Source organism: Mirounga leonina, unplaced genomic scaffold, assembly GCF_011800145.1.
Source record: "Mirounga leonina isolate KUSES-001 unplaced genomic scaffold, KU_Mleo_1.0 Mir_118, whole genome shotgun sequence".
NCBI classification, from domain to species: domain Eukaryota; kingdom Metazoa; phylum Chordata; class Mammalia; order Carnivora; family Phocidae; genus Mirounga; species Mirounga leonina.
In genome coordinates this window covers 6,053,608-6,070,980 of record NW_023270277.1, presented here as the reverse complement: position 1 = coordinate 6,070,980, position 17,373 = coordinate 6,053,608, and the positions used below count along the sequence as shown (strand labels likewise).

The 17,373-nt window shown below is 37.3% G+C and overlaps 1 protein-coding gene across 9 annotated transcripts in view; it reads left to right on the top strand.

Moving 5' to 3' along the window:
* LOC118007354 (kinase D-interacting substrate of 220 kDa) overlaps positions 1-17,373 on the top strand; it is a 101,897-nt gene that overhangs the window by 38,305 nt on the left and 46,219 nt on the right. For all 9 annotated transcript variants that reach the window (XM_035000410.1, XM_035000409.1, XM_035000406.1 and 6 more), the window contains exons 13-22: positions 1,667-1,831; positions 2,914-3,093; positions 3,908-4,073; positions 6,092-6,243; positions 6,425-6,714; positions 7,493-7,633; positions 8,567-8,810; positions 9,166-9,254; positions 11,208-11,352; positions 15,984-16,146. In XM_035000410.1, the coding sequence (XP_034856301.1) occupies positions 1,667-1,831; positions 2,914-3,093; positions 3,908-4,073; positions 6,092-6,243; positions 6,425-6,714; positions 7,493-7,633; positions 8,567-8,810; positions 9,166-9,254; positions 11,208-11,352; positions 15,984-16,146 (1,735 nt within the window). The remainder of the gene's footprint in view (positions 1-1,666; positions 1,832-2,913; positions 3,094-3,907; positions 4,074-6,091; positions 6,244-6,424; positions 6,715-7,492; positions 7,634-8,566; positions 8,811-9,165; positions 9,255-11,207; positions 11,353-15,983; positions 16,147-17,373) is intronic.

Here is a 17,373-nt window from a genome sequence, read left to right as displayed (position 1 = left end):
CCACAACCTCGCCAACATTTGTTGTTTCTTGCCTTGTCAATTTTTGCCATTCTAACTGGTGTAAGGTGGTATCTCATGTGGTTTTGATTTGAATTTCCCTGATGGCTAATGATGATGAACATTTTTTCATGTGTCTGTTAGCCATTTATAGGTCTTCTTTTGAGACATGTCTGTTCATGTCTTCTGCCCATTTTTTGACTTGATTGTTTTTTTTGGATATTGAGTTTGAGAAGTTCTTTAGATCTTGGATATCAGCCCTTCGTCTGTAGTGTCATTTGCAAATATCTTCTCCCATTCTGTGGGTTGCCTCTTTGTTTTGTTGACTGTTTCCTTTGCTGTGCAGAAGCTTTTTATCTTGATGAAGTCCCACGAGTTCATTTTCCCTTTTGAGAAACTTATTTTTTTAAGGTATAAGATGTATAGAGTTTTCCTTTAATTTTTTAAAAAATGGATGGTTCGCACCTCCCAGCACCACTTATTAATTCCTCCCTTGCCCACTGGTTTGAAATGCCACTTATGCTAGTATCTTGTGCTGGTTCTACAGTGCTTTAATTATTGTAGCTTTGTAGTGTATTTTGATTTTTCTCCAAAGACAACTACTCTTTCTCTGGTAGTTTTTTTTTTTTTTTTAAGATTTTATTTATTTATTTGACAGAGAGATAGAGAGAGAGCACAAGTAGGCAGAGCAGGAGGCAGAGGGAGAGGGAGAAGCAGGCTCTCCACTGAGCAGGGAGCCCGATGTGGGGCTTGATCCCAGGACCCTGGGATCATGACCCGAGCCGAAGGCAGACACTTAACTGACTGAGCAACCCAGGTGCCCCTCTCTGATAGTCTTAAAATTTTTTCTTAGCTATTCTTACATGTTCTTCTGCCTTTCAATTTTTCAAAAATTCCTGTGGATTTTGATTGGAGTTGTCTTAAAGTGATAAATTAATTTGGTGAGAATTGCTGTCTCAAAGCTATTAAACCTTTCTGCCTGGAGCCATATAATGTCTCTTTTTCTCTGATTACTATATTTTATTATTCAGTAACATTTAATAGCTTTCTGTATATAGGTATTAACACATTAAATTTATTCCTATATCCTAGTTTGTGTTTTAATCATATTTTATTGATTCTAAAATGTACATTGTTCCATGTTTTAACATGTCTGAAATTGGAATGTGTTTTATAATTGATGGATAAGAGAGCATTGTGTCACAGTTTGGCAACATGTTTTTTCTTTCTTAGTTATACATAGTAATGGTGCATCTTAAAATAAGTAGGTATCTTAAGTTCAGTGAAATAACAGTGTTTAAGAATCTTTTAACCGGGGCGCCTGGGTGGCTTAGTCGTTAAGCGTCTGCCTTCGGCTCAGGTCATGATCCCAGGGTCCTGGGCTCTAGCCCCGCATCGGGCTCTCTGCTCAGCAGGTAGCCTGCTTCTCCCTCTCCCACTCCCCCTGCTTGTGTTCCCTCTCTCGCTGTGGGTCTCTGTCTGTCAAATAAATAAATAAAATCTTTAAAAAAAAAGAGAATCTTTTAACCTATTTTTTATACAGATGTAACCATTTAATAAAACAGTTTTTTTCTAATTAAATAAACAATTGATAACTGAGAATTGATGTTCCTTTTTTAGTGGTAATGTCTCTTTTTAATGTAAGGATATGGTGTGTTTATAATTACAGGACACTTGTCTCCTACTGAAACAGATGGTGACATGCTTGGCTATGATTTGTATAGCAGTGCGCTGGCAGACATTCTCAGCGAGCCTACCATGCAGCCACCCATTTGTGTGGGGCTGTATGCACAGTGGGGAAGTGGGAAATCCTTCTTACTGAAGAAACTAGAAGGTAAAGGGCATGTTTGTACAAAGTCTGTATATATAATGAAGCTTCCTCTGGTGTTTTTCCTGAAGTAAAGCAAAATAGATTTTCGTGTATGAGTATGTGTTGCACAGGTTACTAAATTGAATGTGTTACTCCTTCCAGTTGATCCTCCACACAATCATTTGAGTTCTCTTCCTAAAACAAAGATCCAGTTGTGTTATAACATTCTTAAGATCCCTTGGTAGCAGATTTTCTGCATGTGCTATTTTTATTATTATTATTAATTTTAAGTAGGCTCCACCTAACATGGGGCTTGAACTCAGGACCCCAGGATCAAGAGGTGCATGCTCCACTGCCAGCCACGCGCCCCTGCATATGCTCCTTATAGTCATCCTATCCAGAGCCCTTCCTAAACTTGTCACTTCGCATGGCACACCCACCAGCGCTGCCTCATGCGTATGCCCCGTGTTGCAGTTACAGAGGGCTGTTGGCTCTTGCAAGAACAGACTAGATACTTTTCCTGAGTTGCTCCCATTGTTAGGAACTTCCTAGACAGCTCCTCTCACTGCCCCTTTGGTTGGCAAAATCTTATTCATTCTTCAAGGACAGGTTTCAGTATTGCCTGTAAAGTTTTTATCAAATAGCAAAGTAACGTGTTCCAGTTTTGTATGTGGAAACTATACCTTGTTGCTTATATAATACAAACCACAAAAAATAAAAACAAAATCTTGACAGATGGGAATATATGGAAAAGGATTTGTGTATCCTCAGTATGAAGCAAGAGAGTGGGTAAAACAAGGATGGGTGTACCCCTAGGGAATGGAGTTAGGATGTTTATCTAAATAAGACATTGGCAAAAATGGTTGAGGAGCAACATTCTATCTAGGAACTTAGTAGTAAGTGCCCAGTAAACGTTTATATTGAAAATTGCAAATTGAGTTAGAAGTTGTATTTCTTAAAAACTTGGGAGAAAAAAAACCAAAACTACACCTGAAGCTAATATTACTCTGTTAACTAACGGGAATTTAAATAAACACTTGGAGGGGGAAAAAAAAAGAAGTTGTATTTCTTAAAACAGGATTAAGATTTTCCTGTTTCTCTTTCAGATGAAATGAAGACTTTTGCAGGACAACAGATTGAACCTCTTTTTCAGTTTTCCTGGCTTATAGTATTTCTGACCTTGCTGCTTTGTGGAGGGCTTGGTTTATTGTTTGCTTTTACGGTCGACCTGAATCTTGGGATAGCAGTGTCATTGAGCTTCTTGGCTCTCTTATATATATTTTTTAGTAAGTTTTTGCTTTTTATTTTTTCAAAAAATAGAGACAGGGTTAAGACTCCTTGTTTTATTTAAAAATATTAACTTAATAGTTTATATATCTATATTTATAAAATATAAAATATTATCTATACCTCTCCTATAAGTGATTTTCATAATTAATTAAAAGATTTTCATAATCTTTTTGCTGTTTTATAAGTTAGCCTAGAGGAACTGTCCACACCCTGGCTGGAGTAGCTTTAAACACTGGTGTACTACTCGTAGATATTGAAGTAGAACTCTGATTTATTATACTCACTTTTTTATATGCTAATGACTTACTGTATTTTAAGTCTTTTTTGAAAGTAAGTCTTCATAGCCATCAATGGCATGCTCTTGGGCATTTTGATCATGCCTATGATCTTTATTTTACTTAAAAGCAAAGAAAAAAACAATTATAGTCCTATTCTTAGGGGATATATTCAGTTGTAGCAGAGGAAATAGATTCGCTATTAGAGGAACTGGTAACTTCAAAAGGTGCAAAAAGTGATAAACCCAAAATCATTTACATTTGAGTCTGAACTAAGTGATATGTTTCTGTTTAAGGCATTATCTTTCTGATTGTGTTTCTTACGTCATATTTTAGCTAGTTTCCTGTTTTCCACATACCTTTTCTGTGTTGGTTAATTAGCTGAGGAATTCTTTGAGGAGTAGTTAGGAAACAGCATGGAACCAGGGAAAGTCGTATAAGCCTACCTCTCATTACTTGATATTTGACAGTGTGAGAAGAGAGGCTGCTTGAGTGATGATTGCTTTGAATAATTTTTTTAAACTGTGAATTTCAGTTGTCATTTACTTTGGTGGACGAAGGGAAGGAGAGAGTTGGAATTGGGCCTGGGTCCTCAGCACTAGATTGGCAAGACATATTGGATATTTGGAACTCCTCCTCAAATTGATGTTTGTAAACCCACCTGAATTGCCAGAGCAGACCACTAAAGCTTTACCTGTGAGGTGAGTTGGTCCCCTTGACAGAAGTAGCTTTTCATAAGATGAAGCAAAAATAAAGTTTATAATGCGTTCTCAGTGTATGTTCCAAAAAAGCATTGATTTCTTTTTTTTTTCCAAAGATTTTATTTACTTATTTATTTGTCAGAGAGATTGAGAGAGAGAGCACAAGCAGGGGGAGTGGCAGGTAGAGGGAGAGGGAGAAGCAGACTCCCCAGTGAGCAAGGAGCCTGATATGAGACTTGATCCCAGGACTCTGGGATCATGACCCAAGCTGAAGGCAGACACTTAACAGACTGAGCCACCCAGGCATACCAAGGCATTGGTTTCTTGAGCTTTTTATATGAGAAATAAAACAACATGTCCTGGTTAAGTAGGTTTGAGAAACACTTTATATCATATCTTCCTCTTGTACATAAAAGGATGAGAGACCCCTCTCCCTAAGAAAATCTGGTTAACTTGGATTTACCAAATTTGATCTGGGCATAACCGCCCCCCATGACACCTTTTCCATCCTTTAGGAACACTTTGAAGAGAGCACAGGATGTAGGATGGGGTCCTGGCATCCCCTTGCATTAGCATGTAACCTTGGCTACTGAGCGTGCCCTCTGAACCACTCTTTCCTCACCTGTGGAAATAAATTGACTTGCCTGTCTAAAATTATTATTAATGTCAAATAGGAAATGTATGAGAAAAGAGTTCAGAAAAGGTGAAAAACATGTATGTCAAGAATAAAGGAAAGGTAGAGGGCTCCAGAGAAACGTCAAATGAAAAACAGAATTGAAAGCAAGAGGAATTCAATAAAAATTAGCAAAATAGTTAAATGCATACTAAATGATTAAGAATTTTAAAATTATTACAAGATAAAATGTGTAACTTAAGATGAAAATTAATAGGCCAAACCAGATGAAACATCAAAACTATAAATATAATAGATAAAAATAAAATAAAAAACTTGTGTTGTTAGCATATATGATTAAGTATTAGGAGAAGGATTTACAAATGAAAAGGTAAAATGAAAAAGTTAAGAAAACATACAGAGTGGAATAAAATAATTGAGGGAAATATTTTCACAGAAAATTTATTTTAAATTAATGAGATGTTATTTAAAAAAAGTTAGAACAATTAAAATAGCATAAATCACGGGCGCCTGGGTGGCTCAGTTGTAAGCATCTGCCTTTGGCTCAGGTCATGGTCCCAGGGTCCTGGGATCAAGCCCCACATCGGGCTCCCTGCTCGGTGGGAAGCCTGCTTCTCCCTCTCCCACTCCCCCTGCTTTGTTCCTGCTCTCACTGTCTCTCTCTCTGTCAAATAAATAAAATCTTTAAAAAAAATAGCATAAATTAATATCACACAACAGAGTACAGTGTGATCCTAGATTGTATTTTGAAAGCAGTGCTTTTCTACTGGATTGAGATGAGCATTTAATTTAGGGATGGAAGGGGAGAAAGGAGCAAATGCAGAAATCCTATCCACTCAGAGGATCAGGATACAAATTATTCAGTTATCTCAAAGAACAACCTGAAAAGAATCTTTTACACCTCATTTCTAAATCCTTACTAAATGTTTAAGCTATAAATAAAACATTCTGAAACTTGAGTTTTGAAATGGCCTTAAATTCTTAATGACTGTAGTATTCTGTCAGCCTTCTGATCTCTTCGGTTGGGGCCTCACACGCTTCCCCGCGTGGCTCTTTCAGTCCCTGTGCCGAAGGCCCTGCATGTGTCCGATGCCATGCCTGAGCTCTGCCGCCACGTTTGACCCTGCTGCTTTTCGTCAGAATTAACTGCATACAATTCTGCCACATTTTACTTTGGTTATTGCCTTTTCCTAAGACAAGTATGTACGATGTTAGAAGTGGAAGGAACCTAATTACAAGTTCTTTTCCCTCTTCAGAACTTGAATGACAATATTTTAAAAGAGACATTAAGAAAATGTAGGGTACATGATACAGAATTGATGTATGTGGAAATTATTTATTTCTTTAGATATCTGAGTAACATTTTACTTCCTTTCCCCCCAAGGTTTTTGTTTACAGATTACAACAGGCTGTCCAGTGTAGGTGGAGAAACATCGATGGCTGAAATGATCGCAACTCTCTCAGATGCCTGTGAGAGAGAGTTTGGCTTTTTGGCAACCAGGCTCTTTCGAGTATTCAAGACTGAAGATACACAGGGTAGGACTTCCTTCTTCCTCCTCCTTTATGTGTGTAGGGGATGAGGCTGGGATGAATGTTCAGTGCATTTCTGTGAAAACACGAATTGAACATCAGAAATTCATATGCCATGACTGTCACGGTTAGGTTCCTCTAATACTTGGTATGTAGATAATTGGTAAAACCATTTGTTGTCTTACAGGCAAAAAGAAATGGAAAAAAACGTGTTGCCTGCCATCTTTTGTCATCTTCCTTTTTATCTTTGGCTGCATTATTGCTGGAATTACTCTCCTGGCTATCTTCAGAGTTGACCCAAAACATCTGACAGTGAATGCTGTCCTCATATCAATCGCGTCAATAGTGGGATTGGCCTTTGTGCTGAACTGTCGTACATGGTGGCAGGTGCTGGACTCTCTCCTGAATTCTCAAAGGAAACGCCTCCATAATGCTGCCTCAAAACTGCACAAACTGAAAAGTGAAGGATTCATGAAGGTAAGCACTCACTGATCATTAGACAGTAAATGAATGTGGGTATGCTACCATGACCCTGATGGTGGGGCTTTAGGGCGTGGACTCTGTAAATGTTACAGTGTTGCATTTGTTTTTAGTTTTAGTCCAGATTTGCCCTGTGGAAATGTACATTTGAAGTGGGAAAAATGAAAACAATACAGGTTTTTATAAAATAGACTTTTGTAAGGTACTTCTGGAGTTAGGGGATTGCTCCACAGGTCACCACCTCCCTACTAGTAATGGGTTTCCTGCCTAATAAGATAGGCTCCTCTAGAGCCCGGTAGAGGAAGCAAATTAAACCACCAAAACATATAAAATAGGACCATACTTTTAGAATCAAAAGGGACTTTATACAATATCTGTAACCCCTTCCTTTGATCAAGGTCATGTGCCATCAGGAGCCAGCTGTAGTGTGGTGTTTAGATCATTTGAATTTGCATTCAATTCATAGTCTTTTGACTTTCAGAGCATGTGATCTTGGCAAATAAGTCACTCAGCCCAGTTTGTCCTTTTACAGTGGGTGTGACTGTGGCTACCTCATTGTAAGGGTAAAATGCTCTAATTTATGTAAAGTCATAAATTTATAAATTATCACATTTATAAATTGTGAAGCACTCACTGCGGTTTTAAGTGGGACCACAACTGGCAGTGAGGACGTGGGATTTCTTTTCTTGCTATTAGATGAGCTTCTGTCAGACTTTTTAAGAAATGTGCTTAAATTTCTTGTATCTTCAGTGCTTCTGTCCTTTCTTTTGCATAGGTTCTTAAGTGTGAAGTGGAATTGATGGCCAGGATGGCAAAAACCATTGACAGCTTCACTCAGAATCAGACGAGGCTGGTGGTTATCATTGATGGATTAGATGCCTGCGAGCAGGACAAAGTACTCCAGATGCTGGACACTGTATGTCTTCGCCATCTTGAAACTTATAATTGTCACATGTGGTAGCTGAGAGGAATGACTTTGTGAATTTCTCAAGTGGAATTTGAATAGTACTTTCTCTTTTGTCAAACCAACTATTTTTTTTAAGATTTTTATTTTTTATTTTTTATTTTTATTTATTTGACAGAGAACAGCCAGCCAGAGAGGGAACACAAGCAGGGGGAGTGGGAGAGGGAGAAGCAGGCTTCCTGCAGAGCAGGGAGCCAGATACGGGGCTCGATCCCAGGACCCTGGGATCATGACCTGAGCCGAAGGCAGACGCTTAACGACTGAGCCACCCAGGCGCCCCAAACCAACTATTTTTTTTTAAGTGCAGAAGTATAGCAGGAGTAAATGTCTCATCACAAACAGATTTAAATAATTTTAGCTTCAATGGCTGTGTGAGAAAATGAACAAAATAGCTCTGAAGTCCATAGTGTGACTCCAGCTTTCTTTTGCAGATAGTTATGGTTAGAATCAGAGGCAACAGTAGAGAACCCACAGAATTTGTAGTTTTTGTTTAAATAGGGGTACATCAGTGGCTCTCTATAAGGTATGTTAAAACAATAGTGTGTAGCTGTGGAGAGAGACCAGTGTGCCCAGCACCTCATGTATATTCACAAAATTCCTGTGTGTTTTGATCTTTCCTTTTAATGTAGACTGTAAATATCTCAAAATAAGACAGGATTGTTTTCTTTGGAGGTTTTATCACTGTTAGATGGTGAAAAATTGTCAGATGGTGAAAAAACAGATTGAGACTTCAATGAAATTTGTTTTCATATGAAGTAAGAGTTTGAAAAAAGATAGTATTTAAAAAATATAGTCACCAAAGGATAGTACAGATTTGAAAGGGACTTTTTGTTGCCTTGGATAATTTGAAATTTATATCATAAGTACACATTTTTTCTACCACAGGTCCGAATTCTGTTTTCAAAAGGCCCATTCATTGCCATTTTTGCAAGTGATCCACATATTATTATAAAGGCAATTAACCAGAACCTCAACAGTGTGCTTCGTGACTCAAATATAAATGGACATGACTATATGCGCAATATAGTTCATTTACCTGTTTTCCTTAATAGTCGTGGACTAAGCAATGCAAGAAAATTTCTTGTGACTTCAACAACAAATGGGGACATTCCATGCACAGATAATGCAGGTAAAGATCCAGTTCCTCAGGTACTTCGGTTTGAAGTAGTTACATAGTGTTTTATGGTGACTCCCCTTTTACCTTGAAAAATACTGTTGGTATTTCATTTCTCTTTAAACATCATGTACAACAGGGGCACCTGGGTGGCTCAGTCGGTCAAGTGTCTGCCTTCGGCTCAGGTCGTGATCCTGGGGTCCTGGGATCGAGTACCGCATTGGGGTCCCTGCTCTGCGGGGAGCCTGCTTCTCCCTCTGCCTCTGCCTATCTCTCTGTCTGTCTCTCATGAATAAATAAAATCTTTAAAATAAATATCATATACAACAGAATTTTAATACAGTGGTGCTCTCTCGACAAATTCTTTAAGGGATACAGGAAGATGCTGACAGAAGAGTTTCACAAAACAGCCTTGGAGAGATGACTAAGCTCGGTAGCAAGACAGCCCTTAATAGACGGGTAAGATGCCACTGTTTTGAGCCATGTGTTGGTATTGCTGTTGTTCAAATAAAGCTAAGCTGATACTACTTAAATATATGCTACTGTAAATATTACATTAAACTCATCAAATAAATTGTATTATTGAATTTCCTTTTGGCTTCAGGTGGCATTTTAGGAAACATGTGAGCCTAGAGCCCATAGCAACTGTGGATTGTGTGGTAGGCCCCATCCTCTCCTAACCTGTTCCCAGGTGCCCTTCCTCCGAGCAGCTGAATCAGAATCTTTGGGAGTGAGATTTTAAAGCTCTCCAGATGATGTCATCCGGGGTTGAGAACCCCCGTATTCATTCCAGGTTAGGTTGTACCCGTTCCAGGTGCCTGTTGCCACCAGAGCTGTACGGGGGAAAGAGGCTCGTGGTGTGAGAAGAGCTCCATGCTCTTCCTGCTGGCTTTCCTCTTTCCCTGATATCTGTGAGGTGTGACCCTTTCTTTTACACCCACATAGTAATTGTGTGTCCTGCCCAGCCACCTCAGGTTTCTCCTCGAACACTTGTGTTTTCCCTGTCCTACTCCACTCTTAGAACCCTCTTTTGTATATAGATCGAGAGAGTATTATAAGACAGGAAGATGTCCACTTGCAGGTAAGTTACAGTGATAGTGCCACTTAACATTGGGCTAGCATTGGCACTGTTTTCTTTTTCCTAGTTTGCTACCATTACATTTGGGACATTTTATATAATGTGTCTTCAGTGACATTTTAATGTTTTGATTTTATGTCTCTAACCTATATAAGTATGAATGCAAAATTAATATCACTTGATAGTAATAAATTAGGAGGAGGGTATAATTTCACATTTCGAATTTGTCTCTTAGTAGTCTGGCCTTTTGGGCTCCCTGTGCTTGCATTCACCATGACTTCAGATGAGAACTCACCTTTGTTGTGCCTGTTGTTCCTCGGATTCGAAGGGATTCTCTATCCCACTCTGCCCACTAGAGCGCCTTTAATTCTTTTTTTTTTTAATTTTTTATTGTTATGTTAATCCCCATACATTACATCATTAGTTTTCGATGTAGTGTTCCATGATTCATTGTTTGTGCATAACACCCAGTGCTCCATGCAGAACGTGCCCTCTTTAATACCCGTCACCAGGCTAACCCATCCTCCCACCCCCCTCCCCTCTAGAACCCTCAGTTTGTTTTTCAGAGTCCATCATCTCTCATGGTTCGTCTCCCCCTCGATTTTCCCCCCTTCATTCTTCCCCTCCTGCTATCTTCTTCTTTTTTTTTTTTTTTAACATATAATGTATTATTTGTTTCAGAGGTACAGGTCTGTGATTCAACAGTCTTACACAATTCACAGCACTCACCATAGCACATACCCTCCCCAATGTCCATCACCCAGCCGCCCCATTCCTCCCACCCCACCCCCCACTCCAGCAACCCTCAGTTTGTTTCCTGAGATTAAGAATGAAGGAATTCTTAATCTCAGGAGCACCTTTAATTCTTATACATATGTGAGGGTAGTTGTCACACATTTAAAAATAACCTAAACATCAAGATGCTGAATGCTTAAAACTAGACAAGAATTTATTTGCTTTATTATTTCAGGGTCCCTATGAAAATGGAACTCCTATAAGAGTTTGACTTGAATTCTCTTTCCATAATTCTGCTTATTTATAATCTTCAAGGCATTTAGCTTTCTCTAACCGTAAGCTATGAATCAAAATACATCTGAAGTTAAAGCACACCATCTGATGCAGTTGCTGCTGATACTACTTTATAACTGTTCTGTAAAGATTCTGCCTCAGGGAATAATCATAATAATGACTATTATTAGTATGTAATCTTCCTCTTTGACTAAAATTTTAGATTATTTTTGTTGTCATCATAAACATATATTAGCTTCTCAAAAAGCCTTAAGTTCTCAGACTTGGAGTATTGGTTCACTCTCATTGTTCTTAAACTCTTTCAGGATACTTACCGAAGAAGGCAGATGCAGCGGACCATTACTCGGCAGATGTCCTTTGATCTTACAAAACTGCTGGTTACCGAGGACTGGTTCAGTGACATAAGTCCTCAGACCATGAGAAGATTACTTAATATTGTTTCTGTGACAGGTAGCTTTTGTTTCTTACTATCTTGTGGTAGATAATAAACTTGAACACATTAGCAAAGCAATTCACTTTCAGAAACAAAAGGATGTACTGTGTTCTTTTGTTTATACTGCTGTATACCACTTTTATTTGCCTTAAGTGTATCTAATAAAACCTATATTAGTTTTGGGGCACCTGTGTGGCTCAGTCGTTAAGCGTCTGCCTTCGGCTCAGGTCATGATCCCAGGGTCCTGGGATCAAGCCCCGCATCGGGCTCCCTGCTCGGCGGGAAGCCTGCTTCTCCCTCTCCCACTCCCCCTGCTTGTGTTCCCTCTCTCGCTGTGTCTCTGTCAAATAAATAAATAAAATCTTTTAAAAAAAAAAAAAACCTATATTAGTTTTGACAATGAAAATCAACCATCAGTTGTACACTGTTATTTTTAAAACTTGATGATTTAAAAAATCTTTTATTTCACCTCAGGTTTAATTTTTCTCTTTGTATAAAGATAATTTTATGCTAATTTGTATGACTGAGTATAAATAACTTAAAATTTAAAATGTTGGCATTCAGATTTTGTACACTGTTTTAGTTTTCAAATGATAGATTTTTTCTTTTTTATTGGGTTAAGTAAAATAACACATAACAAAATTTACTATCTTAACCGTATTGAAGGGTATAGTTTGGTGATATTAAATGCATTCACACTGTTGTGCACCCATCACCACCATCCAGCCCCATAATTCTTCCCATCTTGTAAAACTGAAACTCTGTACCTGTTACATAATTACTCCCCCTTCTCCCCTTCCTCAGCGCCTTGTAACCACTATTCTACTTTCTGTTCTACAGAATATTACTACACTAAGTACCTCATAAAAGTGGAATCATATAATATTTATCTTTTTGTGACTGGCTTATTTCACTTAACATAATGTCTTCAAGGTTCACCATGTTGTAGCATGTAGAATTTCCTTCCTTTTAAAGAATGAATACTATTCCGTTGTGTATATACCATATTTTGGCTTATCCATTCATCTATTGATGGACATGTGGGTTGCTTCAATGTTTTAGCTATTGTGAATAATGATGCTATGAACATGAGTGTATCTTAATATTTTCCAAGACCGTGCTTTCAGTTCTTTTGGATATATACTCAGAAATGGAATTGCTGGGTCACATGGTATTTCTATTTTTAATTTTTTGAGGAACCTAATTCTGTTTTCCATGGCTGCACCATTTTACATTCCCACCAACAATGCACAAAGGTTCCAATTTCTCTACATCCTCACCAACGCTTTTTTCTTTTTATTTATTTTTTGATAGTAGCCATCCTAATAGGTGAGAAGTAGTATCTCATTGAAGATTGGATTTGTATTTCCCTAATGATTAGTGATGTTGAGCATCTTTTCTTATGCTAATTGCCATTCCTATATCTTCTTTGGAGAAATGTTTATTCAAGTCCTTTGTCCATTTTTGGATTGGGTTGTTTGGGTTTTTTATTGTTGAGTTTTAGAAGTTCTCTGTATATTGTGGATATTAATCCCTTATCAGATAAATGATTTGCAAATATTTTCCCTCATTCTGTGGGTTGCATTTTTACTTTGTGGATAGTGTGTTGGGTGTACAAAATTTTAAAATTTTCTTGAATTTCAGTTTGTCTGTTTGTTGTTGTTGTTTGTGTGGCTTTGGTGTCATATTCAAGAAAGTACTGCCAAATCCAGTGTTGAGAAGTTTTTGTCCTATGTTTTCTTCTAAGTTTTAAGTTACATTTTATTGTTTTAAGTTACATTTAGGTAACTTGATCCATTTTGAGTTAATTTTTATTTATGGTGTTAGGTAGGGGTTCAACTTCATTCTTTAGCATGTGGATCTCCAGTTTCCCCAGTACCATTTATTGAAAAGACTGTCCTTTCCCCATCTAATGGTCTTGGCACCCTTGTCAAAAATCATTTGACCATACACATGAGGATTTATTTCGGCTCTCTATTCTGTTCTGTTGATCTATATGCCTATGTTTATGCCAGTCTATACTGTTTTGATTACTGTAGCTTTGTAGTCAGTTTTGAAATAAGGAAGTGGGAGTCCTCCGGTTTTGTTCTTCTTTTTCAGGATTATTTTGGCTATTCAGTGTCACATGAGATTCCATATGAATTTTAGAATGGGTTTTTCTATTTCTGCAAAAAATGTCATTGGGAGTTTTGACAGAGATTTCATTGAGTCTATAGATGACTTGGGTTAAAATGTCAATAGAGTGTTCCAATCCATGAACATGGATGTCTTAATTATAATTTAAAATGTTGAAATTTGGGGGCACCTGAGTGGCTCAGTCGGTTAGGCATCTGCCTTTGGATCAGGTCATGATCCCAGGGTCTGGAGATCAAGCCCCGCATCAGGCTCCCTCCTTGGTGGGGAGTCTGCATCTCTCTCGCCCTGCTCTTGCACTCTTACTCGCTCTCTCTCTCTCTCTCTCCCCCTCTCAAATAAATAAATAAAATCTTTAAAACAATGTTGAAATTCAAATTTTATATGCTGCTGTTGTTTTCGTTTTCAAATAATATTTTAAATAAAAATATTGACAATAAAATTGAAGATTATTGCCCTGTGCCTGAATTCCATGCATAGAATTCAGCTCTTCACTATGTTAATGCTTACATATAAATATAAATACATATAAATATAAATTTAGTATATAAGTGTATGTTTCTGTGCATTGTATTGAATGGTACTTTGTAATATTGACTAGTGTTAACACTGTTATGATAGTTACACTGGAATTTGCTTTTAGACTAAGGTTGGGGTACATGCTATGAACTAAATTGCAAGTGAAGTTGTATCTAGTATATGTACAATATTTTTGGTAATTAAATCCCTTTAAGTGAGGTCTCAAACTGTATTAAATTGATTATGTTCTACAATGGAAATGTTCTAGCATATTATCAATATCTTTGTATGCATTTAACAAATATATGGTGACTGTCTAGATATGCCAGATATCAGTCTGGGTATTGTGAGATAAGCAGTAAACAAGATAAAGTTCTTGCCCTATTGGTAAAGACAGAAACATATAAAGTCATGTAACAATAAGTACCATAAAAACCTCATCTACCCTTACCATTTAGTGTCGGAATGCCCCTGGTGCAGTCATTGTCTCTTTCCTTTTCGATCTGAACCAGCTCCTTTGGTGATCTCATTTAGTCCCAAAGGGTTGCATACCATCTACATGCAAAAGATTCTCAAATGTATATCTTCAGCCTTGTTGCTCTCCAGTTGCCTACTTGATATCTAGTGGTGTCTAATATATGTCTGATACATACCAGGTCCAAAACTGAACTTAAGATCTTCTGCCCCAAACTTAATCCACTTATAGTCTCCCATCTCAGTTAATCCAACTCTTTTCCCAGTTCCTTGGGCAAAAAAACATTGGTATCTTTTTTTCATATACTGCCTCCAATCTGTAGTGCATTCTTTTTTTTTTTTTTTAAGATTTTATTTATTTAATTGACAGAGAGAGAGCAAGAGAGGGAACACAAGCAGGGGGAATGGGAGAGGGAGAAGCAGGCTTCCTGCTGAGCAGAGAGCCCGATGCGGGGCTCGATCCCAGGACCCTGAGATCATGACCTGAGCCGAAGGCAGTCGCTTAACCAACTCAACCACCCAGGAGCCCCTCTAGTGCATTCTTCAGTTCTATGTTTAGACTATATCCAGAATTTGACCATTTTTCATGATTTGTAACATACTACCCTTATCCTTTGTATCATTATGTCTCAACTGTATTAATTATAGCAGTAGCCTGATATCTCCCTGCTCCTACTTTTCCTCTGTGGTCTGTTCTCCATGTGGCAGCTACAGTGACCTTTTGAAATACATGCCAATCATGTTATTTTTCTGCTCAGAACTCTATTATCTTCCCATTTTGCTGAACATAAAAATCTTAAGTCCTTACAGTTTCTTACAAGCCCCTTTTTGACGTGATGTCTCTCTCTTTACCTCTTTCCCTACCTCTGACCTCATCTTCTACTCTCCTCTTCCATCCCTTACTGACCTCTTTGCTGTTCCCTGAAAATGCCTAACATGTTCCTGCCATGTAATGATCTTTCTTTGGAGAGATGCATAATGGGCTTTCTCATCTCCTTTTAAGTCTTTGCTTAAATGTCAGCTTTTCAATGGGACCTTCCTTTGTTACCTTATATAAAATTACACTTCCTTCTTCGACACTCCTTGCTTTATTAATTTACTTCATAGAACTGATCACCTTCTGATGCACTATATCATTTCCTTATCAACTTAGAATGGTACTTTAGAGGATGGGGTCCATCATGGGTGCATTGATGTTCTGCTGTCTGATTGTGGGCAGTGTTAAGACTGGCTGACACATAGTTCTGAAAGATTTTTGCCTGCATGTATATGGCAGTATATAACACTAGTAGCAGATGACACAAAAAAATTACTTTAGACTTAAACAGAATTGTGTTTAATCCCTAGCCTTTTTCCAGTACAGCTCTTTGAATTATAGAAGCCATATAAATAGTAGGTTTGAATTTGTAGTGTAAATAAAATTGCAACTTTTAAATATTTAAATTGTCAATATGCTAAATGCTTTGCTTACTATAATATTACACATCTATTAATTTTAAAATGTTTTTTATATTTTTTAAAGGACGATTACTGAGAGCCAATCAGATTAGTTTCAACTGGGACAGGCTTGCTAGCTGGATCAACCTTACTGAGCAGTGGCCATACCGAACTTCATGGCTCATATTATATTTGGAAGAGACTGAAGGTATTCCAGATCAAATGACATTAAAAACCATCTATGAAAGGTACTTTGACCTCTTGATATTTAACTTTATCTTAGATTGAGTTGACTTTTCAGAAAAAAGTTAATGCATATAAAACAAAATGAATACAAAATAATATGCATGAAATGTATACTTCTGGATTCAACTAACCATTCTCATTAATTCCATTATAATTTTGGAGTTGTATTAGCACAGGTAAATATCTTATGTAAAATTTACCTCTTTAGTTGGATATAGTCTTCCCTTTTCAGGGTAACTTACATGGTAAAAAAAAGTTTAATTAATAGTCCTATTAGTTTTGTGTATTTATACATACAAAATGCAAATCTTGAAATGTTATTATTTTTTCCATCTTATTTTTTATTCTAAGTGTCTTTACTTAGAATATTAAGGAGATCAAATTATTTATTTATTTATTTATTTATCCATTTGAGACACAGAGATACAGGGGGAGAGAGAGAGAGCATGAGCAGGAGAAGAGGCAGAGGGAGAGGGAGAAAGAGGCTCCCCGCTGAGCCAGCAGCCCAGTGTGGGGCTTGATCCCAGGACTCTGGGATCATGACCTGAGCCAAAGGCAGACGCTTAACCATCTGAGCCACCCAGGCGCCCCAAGGAGGTTAAATTTTTTAAATCATTAGTACAGATATTTTCAGTTTTGTATCTGGAGGACTTTTGAAACTGAATATAAGCTGGAAAACATCTTTTGCATTAAGCAATAAAGGAATTTATTGTTCCTTTAAGGTCAGTCATTTGAAGTACTTTTAAAATTTTTTCTTCTGGTAAGAAATTAATTAAATTTTTTCTTGAAAGATACACAGTTAAGGTTCAGTGAAATATCAAGTATGTAAAGTTTTAAGAGTTGACAATTTCTTATCAAATTCACAAATGAAATTATAATCCTTTTTGTTTGCCAGAATACTTAATACCTTCAAAGAGTTCAATTGCTGCTCTAAATAAACATCTCTTAGAAAAAAGATAGTACCAAGAAATTATACAATTTTGTAAAACTCGGTATAACTGAAATAATTATTTTAACATATAAATGAAATACTAACTCTAACAAAGCATTTAGTATATAGTTCATATATTAAAACTTTTAAGATCACAAGAATTTTTTCCAGAGTACTGTCAGCATACAGTTTTCCTTATTTTTCAAGCCCCATATTTTTAAAAGATTTTATTTAGAGAGAGAGAAAAAAAAGAGAGTGGGGGAGGGAGAGGGAGAGGAATGTCAAGCAGATTCCGTGC